The sequence below is a fragment of the Zea mays genome, chromosome 8, assembly GCF_902167145.1.
Source record: "Zea mays cultivar B73 chromosome 8, Zm-B73-REFERENCE-NAM-5.0, whole genome shotgun sequence".
Classification (NCBI taxonomy): domain Eukaryota; kingdom Viridiplantae; phylum Streptophyta; class Magnoliopsida; order Poales; family Poaceae; genus Zea; species Zea mays.
This window is the reverse complement of record NC_050103.1, coordinates 179,237,156-179,255,468: the sequence shown is the minus strand read 5'-3', so window position 1 is coordinate 179,255,468 and position 18,313 is coordinate 179,237,156. Positions and strand designations below refer to the sequence as shown.

The 18,313-nt window shown below is 40.4% G+C and overlaps 2 protein-coding genes across 2 annotated transcripts; both read right to left on the bottom strand.

Moving 5' to 3' along the window:
- Window positions 1–1,457: 1,457 nt before the first annotated feature.
- On the bottom strand, window positions 1,458–8,111 carry LOC100383666 (dyggve-melchior-clausen syndrome protein). Its single transcript, NM_001176309.1, has 18 exons — window positions 7,709–8,111; window positions 6,541–6,780; window positions 6,331–6,394; window positions 6,108–6,237; window positions 5,864–6,005; window positions 5,193–5,441; window positions 5,029–5,113; window positions 4,525–4,627; window positions 3,972–4,097; window positions 3,788–3,901; window positions 3,495–3,613; window positions 3,303–3,387; window positions 3,122–3,214; window positions 2,966–3,055; window positions 2,754–2,873; window positions 2,554–2,645; window positions 1,960–2,014; window positions 1,458–1,749 (listed from the first exon to the last, which is right to left on the bottom strand). The coding sequence occupies exons 1-18, from the start codon at window positions 7,932–7,934 to the stop codon at window positions 1,720–1,722; spliced, it is 2,163 nt and encodes a 720-aa protein (NP_001169780.1). The 5' UTR covers window positions 7,935–8,111; the 3' UTR covers window positions 1,458–1,719.
- Window positions 8,112–11,195: 3,084 nt separating this feature from the next.
- Window positions 11,196–16,750, bottom strand: LOC100274376 (uncharacterized). The gene is given in 9 exon segments (NM_001148736.1): window positions 11,196–11,748; window positions 11,843–11,957; window positions 12,082–12,239; window positions 12,324–12,424; window positions 12,927–13,075; window positions 14,487–14,637; window positions 14,706–14,859; window positions 16,118–16,217; window positions 16,360–16,750. Coding segments are annotated over 9 exon segments (1,491 nt in total). The 5' UTR covers window positions 16,591–16,750; the 3' UTR covers window positions 11,196–11,416.
- Window positions 16,751–18,313: the final 1,563 nt, after the last annotated feature.

The window sequence follows — 18,313 nt, the reverse complement described above, 5'->3', positions numbered from 1 at the left end:
AGAAAAACTTTGGCTGAGACCAAAGTTTCCAAAACTGCAAAACAAGTGCAGTATTTACAATACTACAGTTTAGTATACAGAGATTTCAGACGAGTTGTCAAACACCTCAAAGTATATAATACCACAATATTGCTCAGTACTACATTATTGCTTCAATACTGCAGAAAAACTTTGTTCCCAAACACCCCCTTAGTTTGTTTCTGAATGAATCCACCACTGTCTCTAAGACTATCTTTTCAGCCTATAAATTAGGAGACGCAACACTATATATATATATATATATATATATATATATATATATATATATATATATATAATAAAGTTTGAAATATATATCTAGAATAAAGTTTGAAATAGAGAATAAACATAGAAGATACAGTAGGAAAGTTACTAGAGATGGCATAAGAATCTAAGATAGCCTAAGAGCAACTCCAGTAGTTCTCTAAAAGACTTTCTAAATCAATAATTTAGTTAGTTAACATGAAAACTATTCTCCAACAGTTTTCTAAATGAACTTTCTAAATTTAACAACTTGTCATCTAACCTCATTTTCTCTCTACATTTGGCAACCATTTAACAACTCACTAAACAAAAATATTGACTGCATTATATAGTTTTTGTGACTTATTTTTTATGTGGATAGATACAAAACAAAATTACAACCTATATTTAGAGAACTATTGGAGAACTCATATTTTTTTACTCCAAAAGCCATTTAGCAACTTCTTAAATCTGTGATTTATAGAGCTAAAATTTACATAACTATTGGAGTTGCTCTAAGGAGCTATAGGGCCATACCTAGGCACGACAGCCCAAAGCCGACTAATACACTGACGTGACAAATAGTTAGACCGAATCCAACAACAATGACCTCTAAAATTTCATGAATTCTCTAATTACGTAAGATTCTCTCCTTTATACACTCTAACACGCTCTAACAACGTTCTTTAAAGCACCGTATTTAGAAGAGGTTCTCCATCCTCTATATATAAGATTTAGCTTCTCTTCTCTAATAAAAATTTAAACAAAACTAAAAATATAAAAGATTAGTACCCCATGCTGGTGCGTTGGGCTTACGAAGAAAGATTAGGGCATGTACAATGGTGTTTAATGTGGGGGCTCTTAAGGTGTTTTAGGGGGTTATTTACAAAATAATCTTAGAGCCGTCTCTCCGTGAAGAGACGCCTCTGGCTCGTAAACCAAGTAACAACAGACGCCTCACTTCCCACTGTACGAATTTGTCGTCTGTTCTATCGATCTGATGCTATACAAATACATTTAATTCTGTATTTATTAATAGACTACGTTTATAGACACTCCATTGTACAATAGAGTCTCTTAGTTGTCTCCTGTGCTTGGAGAACCGTTTTGGTGTCTCTCCACTGTACATGCCCTTAGATCGCAGACTCTACAACTTTTCAATAAATAAGTGGTTACAAGCCTTTTGAACTAAGGGTACAATACAACGATAACTTACGAAAGAATTGCATATACCCTACATAGTAATCTCCCCCCTATAACTAGCACAATCTCTGCACCCTTGCGCAATCCGTCCACCCCCTTTCGTCTTACACATATAATGATTTAATACAAAAGAATGTGTACATTTGACTACCTGGTATATGGTATATGCGGCCTATTTACATCGTGCTCTTTGCCACAATGAAACAAAAATATGCCTTTATGTTCTTGTCAGAACTCTGGTTCGGACCATTCATATTAAACCTTTTGTCCACCGGCCGGTGCCTCCTGGGAGAATCATTTTTGCAGAAAAAGAAAAATGTTAGTGAGAAAAGATCGCATATAATATTTGATAAAACAGATGCATGCAGACTAAATAAAAGAAGCAAGCATCATAATTGACTATTCATTTGATGTTCTGGGTGCTGCATTTTAGATCAAAGCATACATCTGACTGATATTAAAAGCGTCAACTCAGCAAAGAAGAGAGCAACTCACTTCAAGGTGAATCTCCACAGGGAAGAGATTTATGGCATCGGGATTGAAGGAGAATCTGTGAGTTGTGAATACACAAAATAGTCATGACAAATCAGAGCGAGTTGAATTTGGAAATAGAGCGTGACGTGTGGGCATGAAAAATCACTGCTCTTAAGTGTCTAATTGAGTTGGCCATTACCGTGCCTAATTTACATGTGAAAAGCTTATGAGATCCTTGTAAGGTAAGATGCAATACATATATATAACATCAAGATATCTCTACATTGGCAAAGGAGTATTTCCACTTGCCCAAGTGTGGGGTGGTACCACCGGGGAAAAATTAAAGAAGGCTTGCTAAAGATCTATCTACTACCTCTGTTCATAAATATATGACACCGCTGATTTTTTTGGAAAAAAATATTAAAAAATGTAAAATTTTAAGGCAAGCATAAACTACCTTAAGTGATAAAACAAATCACAAAAAAAATAAATGATAACTCATTATTTTTTTGAATAAGACGAATGATCAAAGTTTTTAAAAAAGTCAACAGTGTCATATTTATAAACGGAGGGAGTAAAAAACTGTGAATCATCTATATAACAGCAAATGATTACCCCCGTGATAGGACAAGGCGCCATGCATATGGGATGAAGAACTCCTCAGGGTGGCTTTCTTGCTCATATGTAAACCGTAACTGGGTAAACATCTGAAAAATAATGAATTGTATATTGTCAGCCAATATTATTGCCAGAAGACCTTGCCATCATAAATACATAAATTTAAGCCCAGAAGTAAAAGAAGATGAAACTACTACCTTCATCCCTTCTCCACGCCATGAACGGCAAGTTTTGTTGATGACTTCAAGCACCTTATCCACAGACCATTCCCCATCTAATTGTTGCATGTCCATTCGGCTATTGAAGAAATCCAATACCTATCAAACACTCGTAGCATACAATGTGATGAGAATCTGGAAAATAGAATTGTGTACTTCTGAAAGATCACGAGAGATAATCGGTAACATACTGTGTATATGTTCTCAAGCAGTTCACTGAAACGTGGATGGTTTTTAAATGGCTCAAACACCTCTTGTCGATGCAATACAGCATACACAACCTGTAGAAAAATGTTAGCAGTGCTAGTCCTCCTGTCCAGTAAACTGAACTGCAGGCCAATACATACCTCAGGATTTCTGGGCAATGCATATGTAAGGATGGCAATAATTATCTCCAGAACAATTCTTAAGAAATCTGTATATATGTGAAGCTCTATAGACTGCAAAAATAAATAATTATTTAGAAAAAGAAGAGAAACACATGCAATGATGAAGAAGGCATCATGGAACAAAATAAATCTAGACTACCATATCATCTGCTATGTCTGCTTCCATCTGATCATATATAACTTTCAGAGACTTGTCGTTTTTTAGCTCAGCTAGTTTGGCATACCTATATTGCATGGTACATAGAAACAAGCAAGATTACTTTAGGTTCAACTTGAAGTTAGGACTAACGTAAAGTAAATAAATCTAGGGAAAGAGTAAAGGCTAGCATACTTGCGAGAAAGCATGTCGAAGAGACTAACTAGCCTTTGTGATGCATAAGCACTCAGCCTATGCACATGAGGAGCCATGTTTGCTAAAATAGCAAGACAGTTTGTGTGAAGGTAGACATCCTGCAAGTGTATACAAGCTTATCATTAAACAGTTAGTACTACAAATAGTGTTGCACGCAAAATAAAAACTGTAGCAGCAAATAGTAGGGAAGTTCAAAAGGAAACTTCCAATTGGTAGACCAAAGACCTAGTTTCAACTTTCCTGTACAGAACAACAAAGATTCTGATACCTACCTTTAGCTTGGAGAGGTTGTACTTAATGGTCCGAATTAGTATTACAACCATCAAAGATCCCAGTGACGTTTGATGCATCAGGCGCTCATGGTACCAAGGAACTGCAGGAAGCACCTGGAGTTGCACGTTATATTATTAACAGTTTTACAAATAAACAAATTAAGAAATTAACTAGTTGGCTTACCAATTGGTGCACACTAGCATTGAAGGTTGAATCTTGACTGAGGATAAGGAGAATAATCAACAGCATGTAAATCTGATTTGAAGTCTTCCTTGATGCATTGTAGAGCATTTCCAAGATAGGCATCAGCTATTCAAATGATTGACATAAGAAATTAACATGCATCAATAAGAATCTATATATACAGTTATTATGTGATTACATAAAAAACAATCAGATTTTTAACCTTTTTATGCTGAGTGATATCAACACATAAGTGGGTCTTATTAACAAAATAAAATATCATTAACTACTTTTGCCAATAGTTAGGGTAGTCTGTTGGCAGGTCCTTCTGAAGTGGCCGTGTGCCTTTAATGAACTACTTTTCCTATTTCCTAATGAAATAGGGCTTCGACCCTTTGTCAAAAAAATCATAATCATAATAAATGATAATATAGAGTCACTGCAAAAAGTATTTAAAAGGTGCAGATGTTTTATTAATCCAAATCATATTCCATTCAGACCTAAATGTTCATTCACTCCAGCAACAGTTCAATATAAGGTCAACAAAACGTACCAAAGTGTCCAAGTCTGTTCTAACCAGGACATATTCCTGAAAGTCGCAGTTCCCATAGACCAAAGAATAGAGCAACAGAACCGAGCTCTCATCATTTAAGCACCTGTAAGGAATAAGGATAATAGAAACTAATGAAGAATACTGTAAGAAGATTTTTCTAGTAGAAGATAAATTGAGTATAATGGAATATGATAAAAAAACATTTATGATTGATCCAAATTATAATAGACCCTAGACAAGCCCTGAAACACACCAAAATATAAATGTAACATATTAACTGAGAGGAAGTATATATTCATTTTTAACCACCACAACTTGTGACAAAATTCTAACAGAAGATCAATATTTGATATGACTTATAATCCATGTGTTCTGTTTTTCAAGAAAAAATGGAACACTGCATTAAAATTTTAGAACGAACACACATATTTCCAAATTTGACATGCAGCTAATGAATTAAAATATGTGCAGTATCTTAAGGATCAGTAGGTGACTGTTACCTACCTTCCAAAAGCATCAAACAACGATGCAAAAGACAACCTGACAACAGGTCGATCTTGAGCATTTCCTTCAACATCAGCACGATCATCTGCAAAATAATTCATTTCTGTAATTATTAGAGATCTATATTAGTGCAACGGTTTCTCTATAGTACTGTCACATCTTACATTGTATGTCCTTAGCACTGTTTAATGCCTTGCAGTAAGGGTTATCATGAAAAACTGGAGCATCCTTGTCATTGGTATTTGAGTCCATCGTGTATACATTGTTGGTTGGAATGGACTCATTAGTTGAAATGCACTTTCGGTAGTGGATCATGATAAGAAGAACAAGTAAACTGTTATCTGCCAATTGACTTGTCGCACCCTCAGGAGTTGAGCTTACGAGGTAGTAATATGGCAACAAGACAAAGTTTGCTGCAGAACAAGATAAGGGAGTCCCTCAGTAGAGACTAAGGATTATAAGAATGGCCCAATGGCTCAAATGATGCAAGAACTTTCAATCTAAGCTATCCCGTAATAGACTAATAGTAAAAAAAAATGTATGTATTCTAACGTCATCTGACCTAATGTGAACATTATAACTCCTAATTAGCAAAGTGTTGCAAATTAGGAACAAGGGTTGCACAATATAATTCTTGTAGAGCATAAGAGGAGCATCAACCAAAACCATCATGAGTACAAAAAAATGAAAGACTGTTGATATATTCTAAATATATTTAGTCTGAACTTAGAAGGCGCCATATTCCTTAGGGCATTGACATGACACACATTATGAAGATAATATAGTAACTCAGATTCTTAGAGACAATATTGTTGAAGAAACGGATCCACATTACCAGCTGCTGAGCCAACTCGTTGGAGAACACCAGGCCTACCATCATCAGAGAAAACAGGGTGCGAAGCATTTAGAGGAATTTTTGGACGTGTAACAAAATTGAGCAACAATTTTTGCACCACTGAAGCCACGATGGAGCTGTCCTGCAGATGAAACAGGCCGCATGGAGATACACTTCAAATTTTATCCCAAGAATGTCAGGAATAAATTATCATATATGATGCACAGCTAGTTTCAGCTTTAACCTGAAGCATAGCTGCATCAATGAAAGGATGCACATCCTTTGGCTCTGGAGATGGTCCAGAACACAACTGAGTTGACATAAGAACTAGCATCAAGTTCAGGAGTTCATGATGTAGGTAGCATAACTCCGGACTTAATACAGTACAAATAGCAGTTAGATCAAATATAAATAAACCATACATGGAAACAGGAAACATTAATATATACAAGTGATGAATAAGATACCTTACATCCACACTACCAATATAGTCCAGCACACCTCTCATCAGAAAATACTCCACCGTGTTTTCTTCAAGGATCAAGGGAACATCAAAGATCATAAGAATTTTGGCCAATTCACTCGTATAGCAATATAGATATTACAGTTTACAGAAGAAACACGCTTTGCAATAGACCAGAGACAGAGAATCTTAGTGGATGTGGATAATCGATTACCTGCTGGAATTTTTTCCAACCCCTTCTCACTCCTGTCAATGTCAAGGCATAGCTCTTGCCAACTGTCAGTTTTTGCATTTTCAATGATGAACTTGAGAAATATGGATGATATGTATGCCGCGTTGATTGCCCTCTGATATACGACAGAAGATACAGAAGTTGTTGAGGTGCACTCTTGCAAGCAACAAACCAAATGGATCAAAATCTTTGCAAGATGCTTTGTTTTGTAGTTATTCTCGGCTGCAAATGCACATAATGAAGACCCATAAGCATAAATAACTACGAGTTAAATATATTTGAAAATCTAATCATGTAAATGTTAAAGCAGACAGAATCTTCAGAGCATTAAGCTAACTAAATTGGGAGAATGAAACAGTGTATCGTCATTGCATTGGCACATCAGCAATGTCACTAATTACTGGGAACATGAAGTACAATAGCTGGTCCCAGGTGGTTCAAGGCACAAGCATTTGACAGTTGACACCATGAACTCTAAAACCAACCACCAATTATACAGTAAATCACAGTGTTTCCATCAAATATCCAAATTGGAGCTAGCACCTAATGTTCACGTTTGATCATCACTTCCCTTCTGCTCAAGCGGTCATCATACCAAAAACGGGGGATGCACAGTGTACTCGCTGAACTAGTTCAAGTAAAAACAAAACAGGTCAGCCAGGCGCACGGAAACTCAGAAATTACCAACCCGATCAAAACATGCCAATATGCCAGAAATTGCAACAAAATCAAGGCCAGTCAGGCTAGACTCGTAGTAATTGGGAACATGCCTCGCGAATTATGAACAAGCCCGCATGCATCACCAGAACGGCGACTAAGCGCCGCAGGATCCCATCATAATAAACACAAAAACCTCAAAATCCGCAGAAATCGACACCTAAAAAACTCCCAACGACACAATCACCATAGCAAACATGTCGTAAACACACTGACCAATCTAGCAGTTCGCCTCAGAGGCCTGAACCCACCGCGCGGCGCAGGCCACGATCCCCGTACACGCAAAACATATGATCATGATCCGCATTGCCCCACGGATCAAAACACTCGAAGGAAGCGGGACTAAAATCGTCTGACGCGACAGCACAAGGAAGCAATTAGCACAGCCGCGATTCCTCACGTGGGGCGTGGATCTCGAGGAGGCCACACTCACCAAAGGCGTGGCACGCCTGCAGCACGCGGTCGCGCGGCCACTGCAGGGTGAGGGGCAGCTCGAGCAGCTGGTTCCAGAACTCGGAGGAGATTGGGTAGGCCTTTTCGCCGACCAGCGCCGCGAACATCTGCTCCGCCGCGCTGGGCGACGGTGGCGCGCCTGCCGCGCCCAACCTCGGCGTCAACGGTGCCACGTCCAACGTCGGCGTCGACGGCGCCGCGCCCATTGGATCTGAGCCTCCCGAGTAGGAGAAGCGGGGCCCTAGGATTTGAGGTGAGCGAGGATTGGGCGAGACGAAGAAATGGCCGGCCAAGTAGAGTCGAGACCAAGCGAAGGTTTTAAACGGGAGAAAGGGAGCGTGGAGACTTCTGGCGGAAGGGAAGGGAAGGGAAGGGAAACGAAGGACGACTGGACGAGCAGCCGAGGTCGGGGCGTCGGGCGCGACGTGCGAGCGGAGCGACTAGCCGGTGCGTTGGGTTTGGGGAGGTTTTGATCGGACTACGAAATGGCGAAACTAGCCAGTTCCGGGTCCAGAATCCAGGGGCGCCTCTGGGGAGGTTGTAGATCCAGACCGGGGGCCGAGATGGTCTTTTCGGTGGAGGCCTCGAGGTGGTGTCGTTGTTGCAGTGCAGGATTGCCTGCCGTGTTCCTTCCGTCGGTGGACGCTAGTTTGGTGGCGGAGCATTGGGGAGTCTGGACTCTTGGGACGAGGCCCCGAGGGAATGGATGGGGTGGGCGGGTAGCACTTATTGGAGTCAGGGCGCGTCGTGACGAGGATGGTCGCTTCGGCCGTGTGGCACTTTGCTGGGTTCGAGGGTTTGGGCGCTCTCCACCGCCATTTTGGCCGTGCATCCTCGCGTGTCTGACTTAGTGACTTGTTCTGTTTTGTTTAGTTCTTTTTCTCTTTTGTCTTTTTGGATGAGTTTCTTTTGCCTTTATTTTGTTGGAAAACTGGCAATTAGCAGGTTAAACGACGCTTCTCTCCCGTTAAATTTATTGTGCATTTGGTTCCTGAAACCACTTCATAGTTGGTGCACCATGAATTTTGATACAACCATTATATTCCTCCTACATTAATTATTAGCGTGTGAAGGATAAGATAGTGATGGATTAAAAGCCATTCTATTCTATAACCAAAAATAAAAAAAATTAAAGAGTTGAAAGAAGATAGATCATCTTATTTCTCAAAACCAAACACACTCTTAAGTTAGAGCATTCTAAATCAAAACGCTCAAATGAGAGAGACCTCTATAGTGTTTTCTCTACTTTTAATTTAAGAGCTCAGGTTTCTCGAATCTTTTATAGCAGATACTAGCATATAAACAAGTTGTTCATTAACTTTAATCCAAACGTACTGTTTTGAAGCAAACAGCCTAAAAACCCAATTTACATTCGGCCACACATACCATCGTCATAAAGGTGTAGGAGATCACAGTTGACCGAGGTGCAGGAGGTAAGAGGCGGAGCATTGGATTGCGACGTGACGACTACCATCAATTTCGTTTTATTTTTATAGTTTTCTACAATAATTCAACTTGTGCCATATGTTCATCCGTGCACTCCTATCTATTATCAGTGCCGATCCCGGACTTCTCGGACCATAAGGCCCATCTTATACGCACAAATAATACCAATAGTGTAAGATTACTCTATTTGTATATATAATGAGCGTATAGTGTGTATGGTTAAAAGAACAAGTGCTATATGAACTTTTTATTTATTTATTATTTATTATTTGGTTAGTGAAATTGAATGGATTGCTCCGATATTACCTCATTAACAATTACTGGCTTAAGAAATATAGTTTTCTATCAAAATTCATATGATAAACCCATGATAAATCAACTCATTTAGAATAAAGTTGCTTTTTTTAAACTAAAAACACCACGGCAGCTGAGATGGCGATAGAAGACACCTCGCGGGAGCATAAATAACTTATTAAGTTTATAATTTTAATAGATCATATTGAGTTTTTATTGATAAATTTATATATAATATTAACAAGGGCGTCTATTTTAAATTTTGTACCGGGCATCTAAAATCTCAGGAACTTCATTGTCTAGGGGTGATAATGAACTTTAAATTTTACGCTATAAAATTTAAATATCGAAACGAATTAGAATCAATCTCTCATCCTATTTAATTTTGAACTAAAATTAACTAAAGGCTCAAAAATAATATGAAGAAACGTTTGGATCGAGATCCATTACCACACTTACCATTGTCTTTTACCCCCTCTGTCCTAAATTAAAATTTTGTTTTAGATAATTAATAGATTAATGTAATACTTGATGTGTGTGTTTTATATATGTCTAGATTCATTATCATTTATTTGAATATAGAATTTAAAATCAAGTGTTAAAACGACTACTATTTTAAGACGGAGGACGTATTATACTTCATTCACCACACTACAGTGATGTTTTATTTTTAGAGACTAATTTTTAGTCTCTTCATTTTATTTCATTTTAGTCGCTAAATTAATAAATATGAAAAGTTTTAGTTTTCATATTTAATAATTTAGCGACTAAAATAGAATAAAATAAAGGAAAATTAGTATATGTAAACCAAACACACTTTACGTCTATAGTGCTATTTGATTCACAAAAATGTAACGTAAATGGTAATGATAACGATTCACGCTCGAATACCGAAGATAACAAATTTGAATAAGACGGTATTTATTTGTAGTGTGGTATCAATTACGATTGAACTTAAACAAACATGAATTAACGTTACCGGTTATTCATTACGTTACCGATATACGAACAAACGGCACAGTCGTGTCTATACGCCCGGTCCTGCGCAGCTTCCCCTCCGCCCCGCATCCCATCCGGGAGGTAATCAGGTAAAGCACCAGTCCACCCCCGCGACGGCCGCTATTGCATGCCCTTTCGAGCATCGTACGCTCACACACACACGCGCGCTCGGGCTTAAATTGACCTGGACCTTGTCACAAAGTCACGACGATCGGGATCGGTCGCTGGCGCACGCAGGCCACGATCGAGGGCTTTTCACAGGACGAGAAAGAGAAGCTGCTGCGTCGTAGCGTGCACGTCGCGACGCGAACGCCCACCGGTGCTGGTCTAGTCCTCGATCGGGAGCGAGGGGCGTACCAGGCAGACAGCTCCGAGTACAGGGCTACAGGCACGCATGCATGAACGTCTCAAGTCGGTCATCAGCGTGTTCGACGAAATAAACATTCAGATCGTATGCGCGCCCATATAATGACCATTTATGTGATCAATAACTATAATTATATGACAAAAAAGTCATATGATTATAATTATATGTGTCGAAATTCTGGAGCGCTAATTCGATCAGGCATCAGTTGGTTGCTTTGCAGCCGATCAGTTTAATTTAAAACTTCCACCCAACACAAAGCGCACAATTCAAACAGGCTCGCCCTGGCACGAAGCTTCATGGCGCATCCTTGCCAACCCAACGGCATAACAAGACTGGAAGACTACATAAGCATATTCCATTTGTCAAATATTATATCTTATACATTTTTTCGAGGACAAATGTACTGTTCATAATCATATAAATTAAATTTCAGGCATGGGGAGCTACAGCAAGCCTGTTCCATAACATGGCGCAGGCTGATCTTCATGGAAACCTCTGACGATGATCAGACCGCAGCACTAAACCCTCTCAATTTAGCATCACAAGTTCACAGCGACGATCCACCAAAAACAGGACGTAAAATTACCGCTCGCCACCCATGCCTCCAAACATTCCGCTCATCTCCTTCGATCCCATCTGTTTCATCAGAGACTGCAGACCGCCCATGCCACCAATCTGTTTAAGCATCTGCGGAGGAAGGACCTTGCTCATGTGCTGAACATTCATGTTGCGGGACAGTGCACTCATCTCCCCTTTCTTTGGGATCTTGAGACCCTTCATCTTGCCCCAGATTTTAGCAAGCCGCTTATACTCTTCCAGCATGTCGATGACATCCCTGACAGGACGACCAGACCCCCGTGCAATCCGAATGATCCGTGATTCAGTCATCAGCTTAGGATTTGTGCTGTCAAGCTCTGGGACGAAAACTCAAGGGTGAAAAATACAATTGTAGCACACTACTCAAGTAAATAAATTTATATATAGGATGGTTCTTGCACCACAAATTACCTGCATCAGTCATGGAATCCATCATTGTCATGTAGCGCTTAATCTTAGCCTGGCTTTCCTTCTCATGTCCTTTTGGCATTAGTTCGGCGCTAAACCCAGGCAACATAGAGAAGACCTGCAAATAAACCAAAATCATTTTTTATTTCAAGGACTAAAATCCTGACCCGTGATGTTAATGGATGATTCATGTTCGTTTTGACAAGATGTTCAAAGAAATTTCAAGGACTGAAGTAGTTAACCTGTCCAATAGGACCCATTTTCAGAATGTTTTGGAACTGCTCATACATAAGCCTGAGAGTAAAGCTTCCTTCAGACAGTTTCTGCAGAAGCTCAGGTTGTTGATCCGTAGGTACGACTTCATGAATCTTGTCCATAAAGCCTGCCCAATCTCCCATTCCTGTGAATCAAACAAAGCAAGGTTAGTGGAATGTCACACACATATAAACAAGTAAAAGCATGCCTTATTTATATTTCCACTGACCTAACAGGCGACTAACAAATGGCTTCACATCAAAAACTTCAAACTCGTCAATGTGCTCGCCAGTTCCAATGAATATAACAGGACTTTTTGTTGCTGCGACCCTGGAAAGAACAAAGGATACAAGATATGTTAAGCTGCTAATAGGCTCTGAAGTGTTATGAGTTGCTTAAGTAAGTTGTTCAGTGAAAGGTATCCTAAACACACACATATGAAGGAACAAAAATGTTGCAGACAGCAGAAATTAAAGACATCATAGACAAGATAGTGCTGTCCGCACAGAAGTCCAGGATGAAGTACATTTATCCTGAAATGTGAATGCAGAAGCTGTTTTAAGAGTAACACAACACTATCCCATAATCCCATCTAGCTCCAATACTTGCTAAAAATTAAATAATGAATGAACAAAATTGAGTGCTCATTACATCATTTCCTAGAACAAAATAATGTGGAATTATCTTGTGAAAAATGAATCTGGACCATAGCGAAGCCAAGAAATATTCCAATGGAGAGCATCTACTTCAGGTTCTTTGGAAGCAATTTTTGTAAGCTATGAAACAGGAAACTAAACCAAGGCCATAATGCACCAAAAGAGAGAATACTAACGCGCTAAGGGCACCACCGCCTTTTGCGTGACCATCCATTTTTGTAATAATCACAGCACCAACAGAAACACTTTGTTTAAATGCCTGTGCTTGATCAAATGCAGCCTGACCAATACTACTGTCCATCACAAAAATCACCAGGTCTGGTTTCTGAAAGAAAAATACAAGAATGGCAGTAAATTTTCATTAGATTTCTTCAAAACAGGGGCATGCCCAGAGCGTAGTACAGTTAGGTAGGACTACCCTGAAATCTGGCCCAGACATTTTTAGTACTCTGCAGCTCATAAAAAATTGGCTCAACTAAAAAAACTCGGCCAGGGAGGGAAAGACCGCTCTCCCGGTATTATATTAAGAAGAGACCGAAACATGATCACGGACGAGAAAACCCCTGAAACCTGGTCCCCCATCACTAACAAGCCGATCAACTGCCCACTCTGCAACGGCCCAGTCGGAGGCACCAATGCATCTCCTGCCAACATGCCTGGCTGCAAAACCGCACAGACTCGCCGAGGCCACAACGGTGACCCCTGCGTCCGCAGGGAATTTGGGCTCCCCGGTAATGAGTGAGCGCACACGGCCTCTAGCGAATCCCCCTGCCAGATGCCACCACAGCCCCTGTATGGTCGCTGAGACAATGAGCAGCACCCCACCACCCCGTGTGGCCGTGCACACAGCGCTCCAGGCATGGCAAGCAACTGGCTGGTCACACAATCCTGAGTCAGTCGTCACCATGCGCTGCTCCGCGGGGGGGGGGGGGGGGGGGGGGGGTGAGTGCTTCTGAATACCTTCCAAATCCCATTCTCTTAAGGATGCGCTGGGGATTTGGTGCCTAACCATGCGCTGCCCTTAAGGAATCCGGCAGAGATCCTTGCATCCAGCTCCAACCATGGAGAACAGAGCTGCAGCAGCCATATACTAGCTTTGATGGATGGATAGGGTCGTGTAGGATTAGGAAAGGTGTCTTTGGAGTGAAAGGGGAGGAAATGGCAGAGTGCTTTGTCTATTTTTTATTTATAAGCAAGTGGCCCCACATAAAGTCCCAACTCAGCTAACTGTTGCCGAACAATGGATTAGTTTACAAGTCTTGTTCCCCAATCCATAACCCACCCCTTTCTATCCCATACTATTTTTATTTCTCTATCCTACTGACTATCCAAATCTAATAAAGTTAAGATTTGGACATTGGATTGTAAAATTGGGCTTAGGCATTGTATATATGTGAAATCTGTGAGCTCTCCGTTAAACTTGTTGAAACAAAGAAACATGGATTTTATGGTTGGCTGTTCTTAATCCTTAAATTGGCATTGATCTTATTGGATATTGGTGGCGACATCAAGTGTCAAAAGAGTACTCTTTGCATTGTCTAGCGAAGAATAGGTGAGAAACACAAAACATGTGACAAGCTACTGAATAATTGTTTGGTTACCTTTATTTTTGTGAATTTTACCATATTGCATATACAAATTTTGGCTAGGACTACCCCAGGTTGAAATCCTGGGTCTGCTACTGCTCAAAATATTGCTGAAATCTGGAATTTATTTGTGATTTCAAGTGCACATACTGTTGCTTCCGAAACTTGCCGCATTTCTTCAAAGAGTGCTGCTTCTTGTTTGTGCCTTCCACTTGTGTCCACAATGATGAGATCACAGTTTTCTTTCTTGAACCTCTCCACACCCTCAACAGCAATTTTCACTGGATCAGATTCCATGTAGCTGCAAAGTGACTGTTAGATACAGAAATAAGAACATGAATAACAAACTAACGACGAGAGTTATAGCACCTTCCATAAAAGGGAATCTTGGCCTTCGTTGCATTTTGCTTTAACTGATCAAAAGCACCAGCCCTAAATGTATCAGCACAAACCAGTGCTGGTTTGAATCCTTTCTTCTGATGATAATAAGCATATTTTGTACAAGTAGTAGTTTTACCAGAACCTGAAAAAAAATGACGTTATCTTGTGAGAAGAATGCCAAACACACAAGGGATAAAAACAGGAATTGTCCCATCATGGTTAAATTTAGTATCTGGCTAATCTTTGTGTGTGCCATAGGTATTAGATAGGTCTACTACAACTACATGAGATATGCTCCCAGCACCACTTGCTGTGCAATGAAGCTTTAGAGAAAATAAAGATATGTGATGCTTTATCATTATATCTCACACATAGATCCGTAGCATCCATCTTTCTGTTTTTCAAAATTCAAACAGCCCATATGTTCAACTAAACCCTGGATTTTAGGTGTGTACTCAAAGAAATTGTCTAATATTAAAAAGAGATGTGCACGTAACTTCTTATAAGTAATGAACTATCTATGCTATATTCTAGAAAGCAAAAAACATTCAAAAAATACAACTTACAGAAAAAACTTGCTGGACAAAAAACATTACCCAATATAGGATAACAGAATCAATAATTAGATAACAAAGTGTGCAATTTTCTAAGTATGTTGGCCCTATCGGGAGTAGCCATCAGGCATTTACGACCTTGATACAGTATGAACCCCACACAAGCATGAGCAAAACTGGGGAATTAACAATGTAATTAACCCTCGTCATTCTTGGTGATTGGACTTGTGTCACCGTAATCAGTGTGTGTCCCATGGGGCATCTCCAAACATCGCAAGAGCTTTGTTACTTGCTAGTAGGGAGATTCATCTATGAATGCTGGCTGGCTTCAAGGAATTTCTTACCTCACAGCCCTTGTGGCTTGTACCAAGTGTAGTTTGAGATTTGGTCGTGGTGTTCTCTTTGTACAAAGGCACACTGATCTGGGTGTGTGTGGTTTGTTTGTTTGTAATGCCCCTTCATCCTTTTTTCTTTCTTATAATATAATTATGCGCAGCTCTCTTGTGTCTTCAAGAAAAAAATACTAATATATGTAAGAGGTTAAGTAATTGAAGTTTATGAGTTGGATTACTGGAGGTAACTAATCTCACTGTCGACATCATTATGAGCTGTAAAATGATTTGAACGGTTTCATTTAAATTAATATCGGTGCAGGACAGTGGCCAGTTTATTGTAAAAAAACGAATCCACAAAGTCCAAAACAATCTAATTATGCTAGATCGTAATAAAAACAAGTTTTAACAACTCATGATCTTCTTGAACAAATAAAACCATTTGCCAAACGTCACACGAGCAAACGTGCAACTACCATAGCATCAGACATAATGTAGCGACACGAAGACTGACCTTGCAGACCAACGAACATGACTACGCTTGGCTTGCCCTTTTTGGGAGTGAAAGAAGGCTTCCCGGGATCTAACATGGTGCAGAGTTCCGTGAAGACAGCCTACAGCAACAAAAACTGATATCAATTAACGCAATCAACGAGATGCACAGGTTAACCCCGAATTACACAGAAATCCCTCGAAGCTCTTGACGAATTGGGCGCGGATTGGGCAGATGAGGCGACAAACGAGTACGCCCCTTACCTGCTGCATGATGCGGCGCTTGTTGGTGCCTGCGGCAAGCGCCTCGAGGTTGACGATGCGCTTGATGTTAGCCTGCATGTCGCGGACCATCTTGAACTGGACATCGGCCTGTAGGAGCGCGCGCGAGATCTCGTTGAGGCACTCGTTGAGCACCTTCTCATCGATCACCGTGGCGTTGCTCATCTGCGCCAGGGCGCGGGAGATGCTCCCGCCCAGCTGTGCGAGCACCATCTTGCCGGGGCCGAGGTGCTTCCCTTCCGCTTCCCCTGCCGGTGGAGTTGGCTTCCGCGAGTAGGGAAAGAGAGGATTAGGGTTCCGATGGGGAGACGCTCGAGCCCTGAGCGAGCCGCGTGAGAACGGGGATGGGTGGAGGAGGTTACGGTGACGTAGAGACGAGAAGGAACGTGGAACGCGGAGGCGTGGCGTACTGGCGTGAATGATGAATCAAGGTGAAGGGTGAGAAATGGCAATTGTGTTTACGACATAGTATAGGCCTCCTTTTAGAACGTGGGATTTTTTTTCCTGTTCCTATGTTTTCATGAGAAAATAAACTGATTTTGTGAAATTTTTATATAATTTCTATAAAATTCTTACGTTCCAAAGGATGTTACAGTGGTTCCATCATTGATAATTGTTCGCTTTAGATTAAAGTTAGTTGTACCTCTAGTTTATAGAGACAAAATGCTAAAGCTGATATAGATTAAAACCAAGCGAAAAAACTGACATATATTATGTTGGATTTTTCACTAAAAGCTGGCTGGTTCGGGCGTGATTTGTTCAGTGGCCCGACCAAGTCAGTTGTAGTAGTAGGCTCTAGCCCACTGCTGTTGATTGACTTGGTCAACCATTAAGACAGATTGACCCTATACAAACAGAGGGCCCGGACCAAGCTGAAGAACAGTGGTGGAGCGGAGCCACCTCCCAGCGTGCTGTCCGGACACGTGCCCGGGCTTGTCCGGTTGTCGATCCACTTGAATCATTGGACGTGTGCGGCAGGCAACGAGGCGTTGCGGTAGCCTGCCATTCGCGGAATCGCGGCGGCCGCATTGACGCATTGTAGGCTTTTTTGTAGCTAGCAGCGGTACGGTAGCGGAGTGAGGATGCGTGAGCATGTCACTAACTTGCCATGCTGATATGACGTTAATAAATAATGGAACTATAGTGATATTACCTCCAGTCTAGCTAATACTAATGTCGCATCGAATGTTTAAAATAATATTATTAATATTAAATATAATATAATTATAAAACTAAGTATATAGACGAAGACTAAATGATAAGACAAATTTATTAAACGTAATTAATTAATAATTAGTAAATATTTACTGTAGTATCACATGAGAAAATCATTGACTAATTAGGTTTAATGTATTTGTATTCATCCGTGTAGTTAGTTTTATAATTAGACTATATTTAATATTTCTAACTATTATTCAAAATATTTGATATGACATAGAGTTGGAGAATCTAAATACCCCATAAGGCCTAATAAAAGTATGAATGCATCACACAACATCAAAAAACAGATCTCAGGAGCACACAATTGCTAGGATGTCTAGTTTTACACAAATGAGTGCTCAGATCTCTCTAGAATGAACCAAATGTGTGCAAGTGTATAGGAGTGTTCCTTTGCTCTAGGGATGCTTAGGTACTCGACATGGCTGAAGGAGATATTTATAGCCCCAAATAGCCAATAGAGTCATTGGAAGAATTGTTGAAATTCTACTCTACGAGGGAGCACCAGACCTCCACCAGTGTCGCTATCTCTAGGATGTTGATTTGGACCTTCCATCTAGGCTGGCACCGGACCGCTTCGGTGCGCCACCGGACGTCCGGACCCTATGCCACGTCAGCTAGCTGTTGCGGTCTACTATTGGAGCTGAAGCAATCGTTAGACCGAGGTCTAGTGCACCATCGAACCGAGGTCCAATGATTTTGTCTTCAAGACTTAGAG

What these genes read in the sequence shown, in the direction of transcription:
- LOC100383666 (NM_001176309.1), bottom strand. Translation starts at nt 7,934, where the DNA reads ATGGGCGCGGCGCCGTCGACGCCGACGTTGGACGTGGCACCGTTGACG. An exon ending in CAGACATAGCAGATGATATG is followed by an intron (nt 3,215 to 3,302) that starts GTAGTCTAGATT and finishes TTATTTTTGCAG; the next exon opens with TCTATAGAGCTTCACATATA. An exon ending in CTGTGGAGATTCACCTTGAA is followed by an intron (nt 1,750 to 1,959) that starts GTGAGTTGCTCT and finishes TGATTCTCCCAG; the next exon opens with GAGGCACCGGCCGGTGGACA.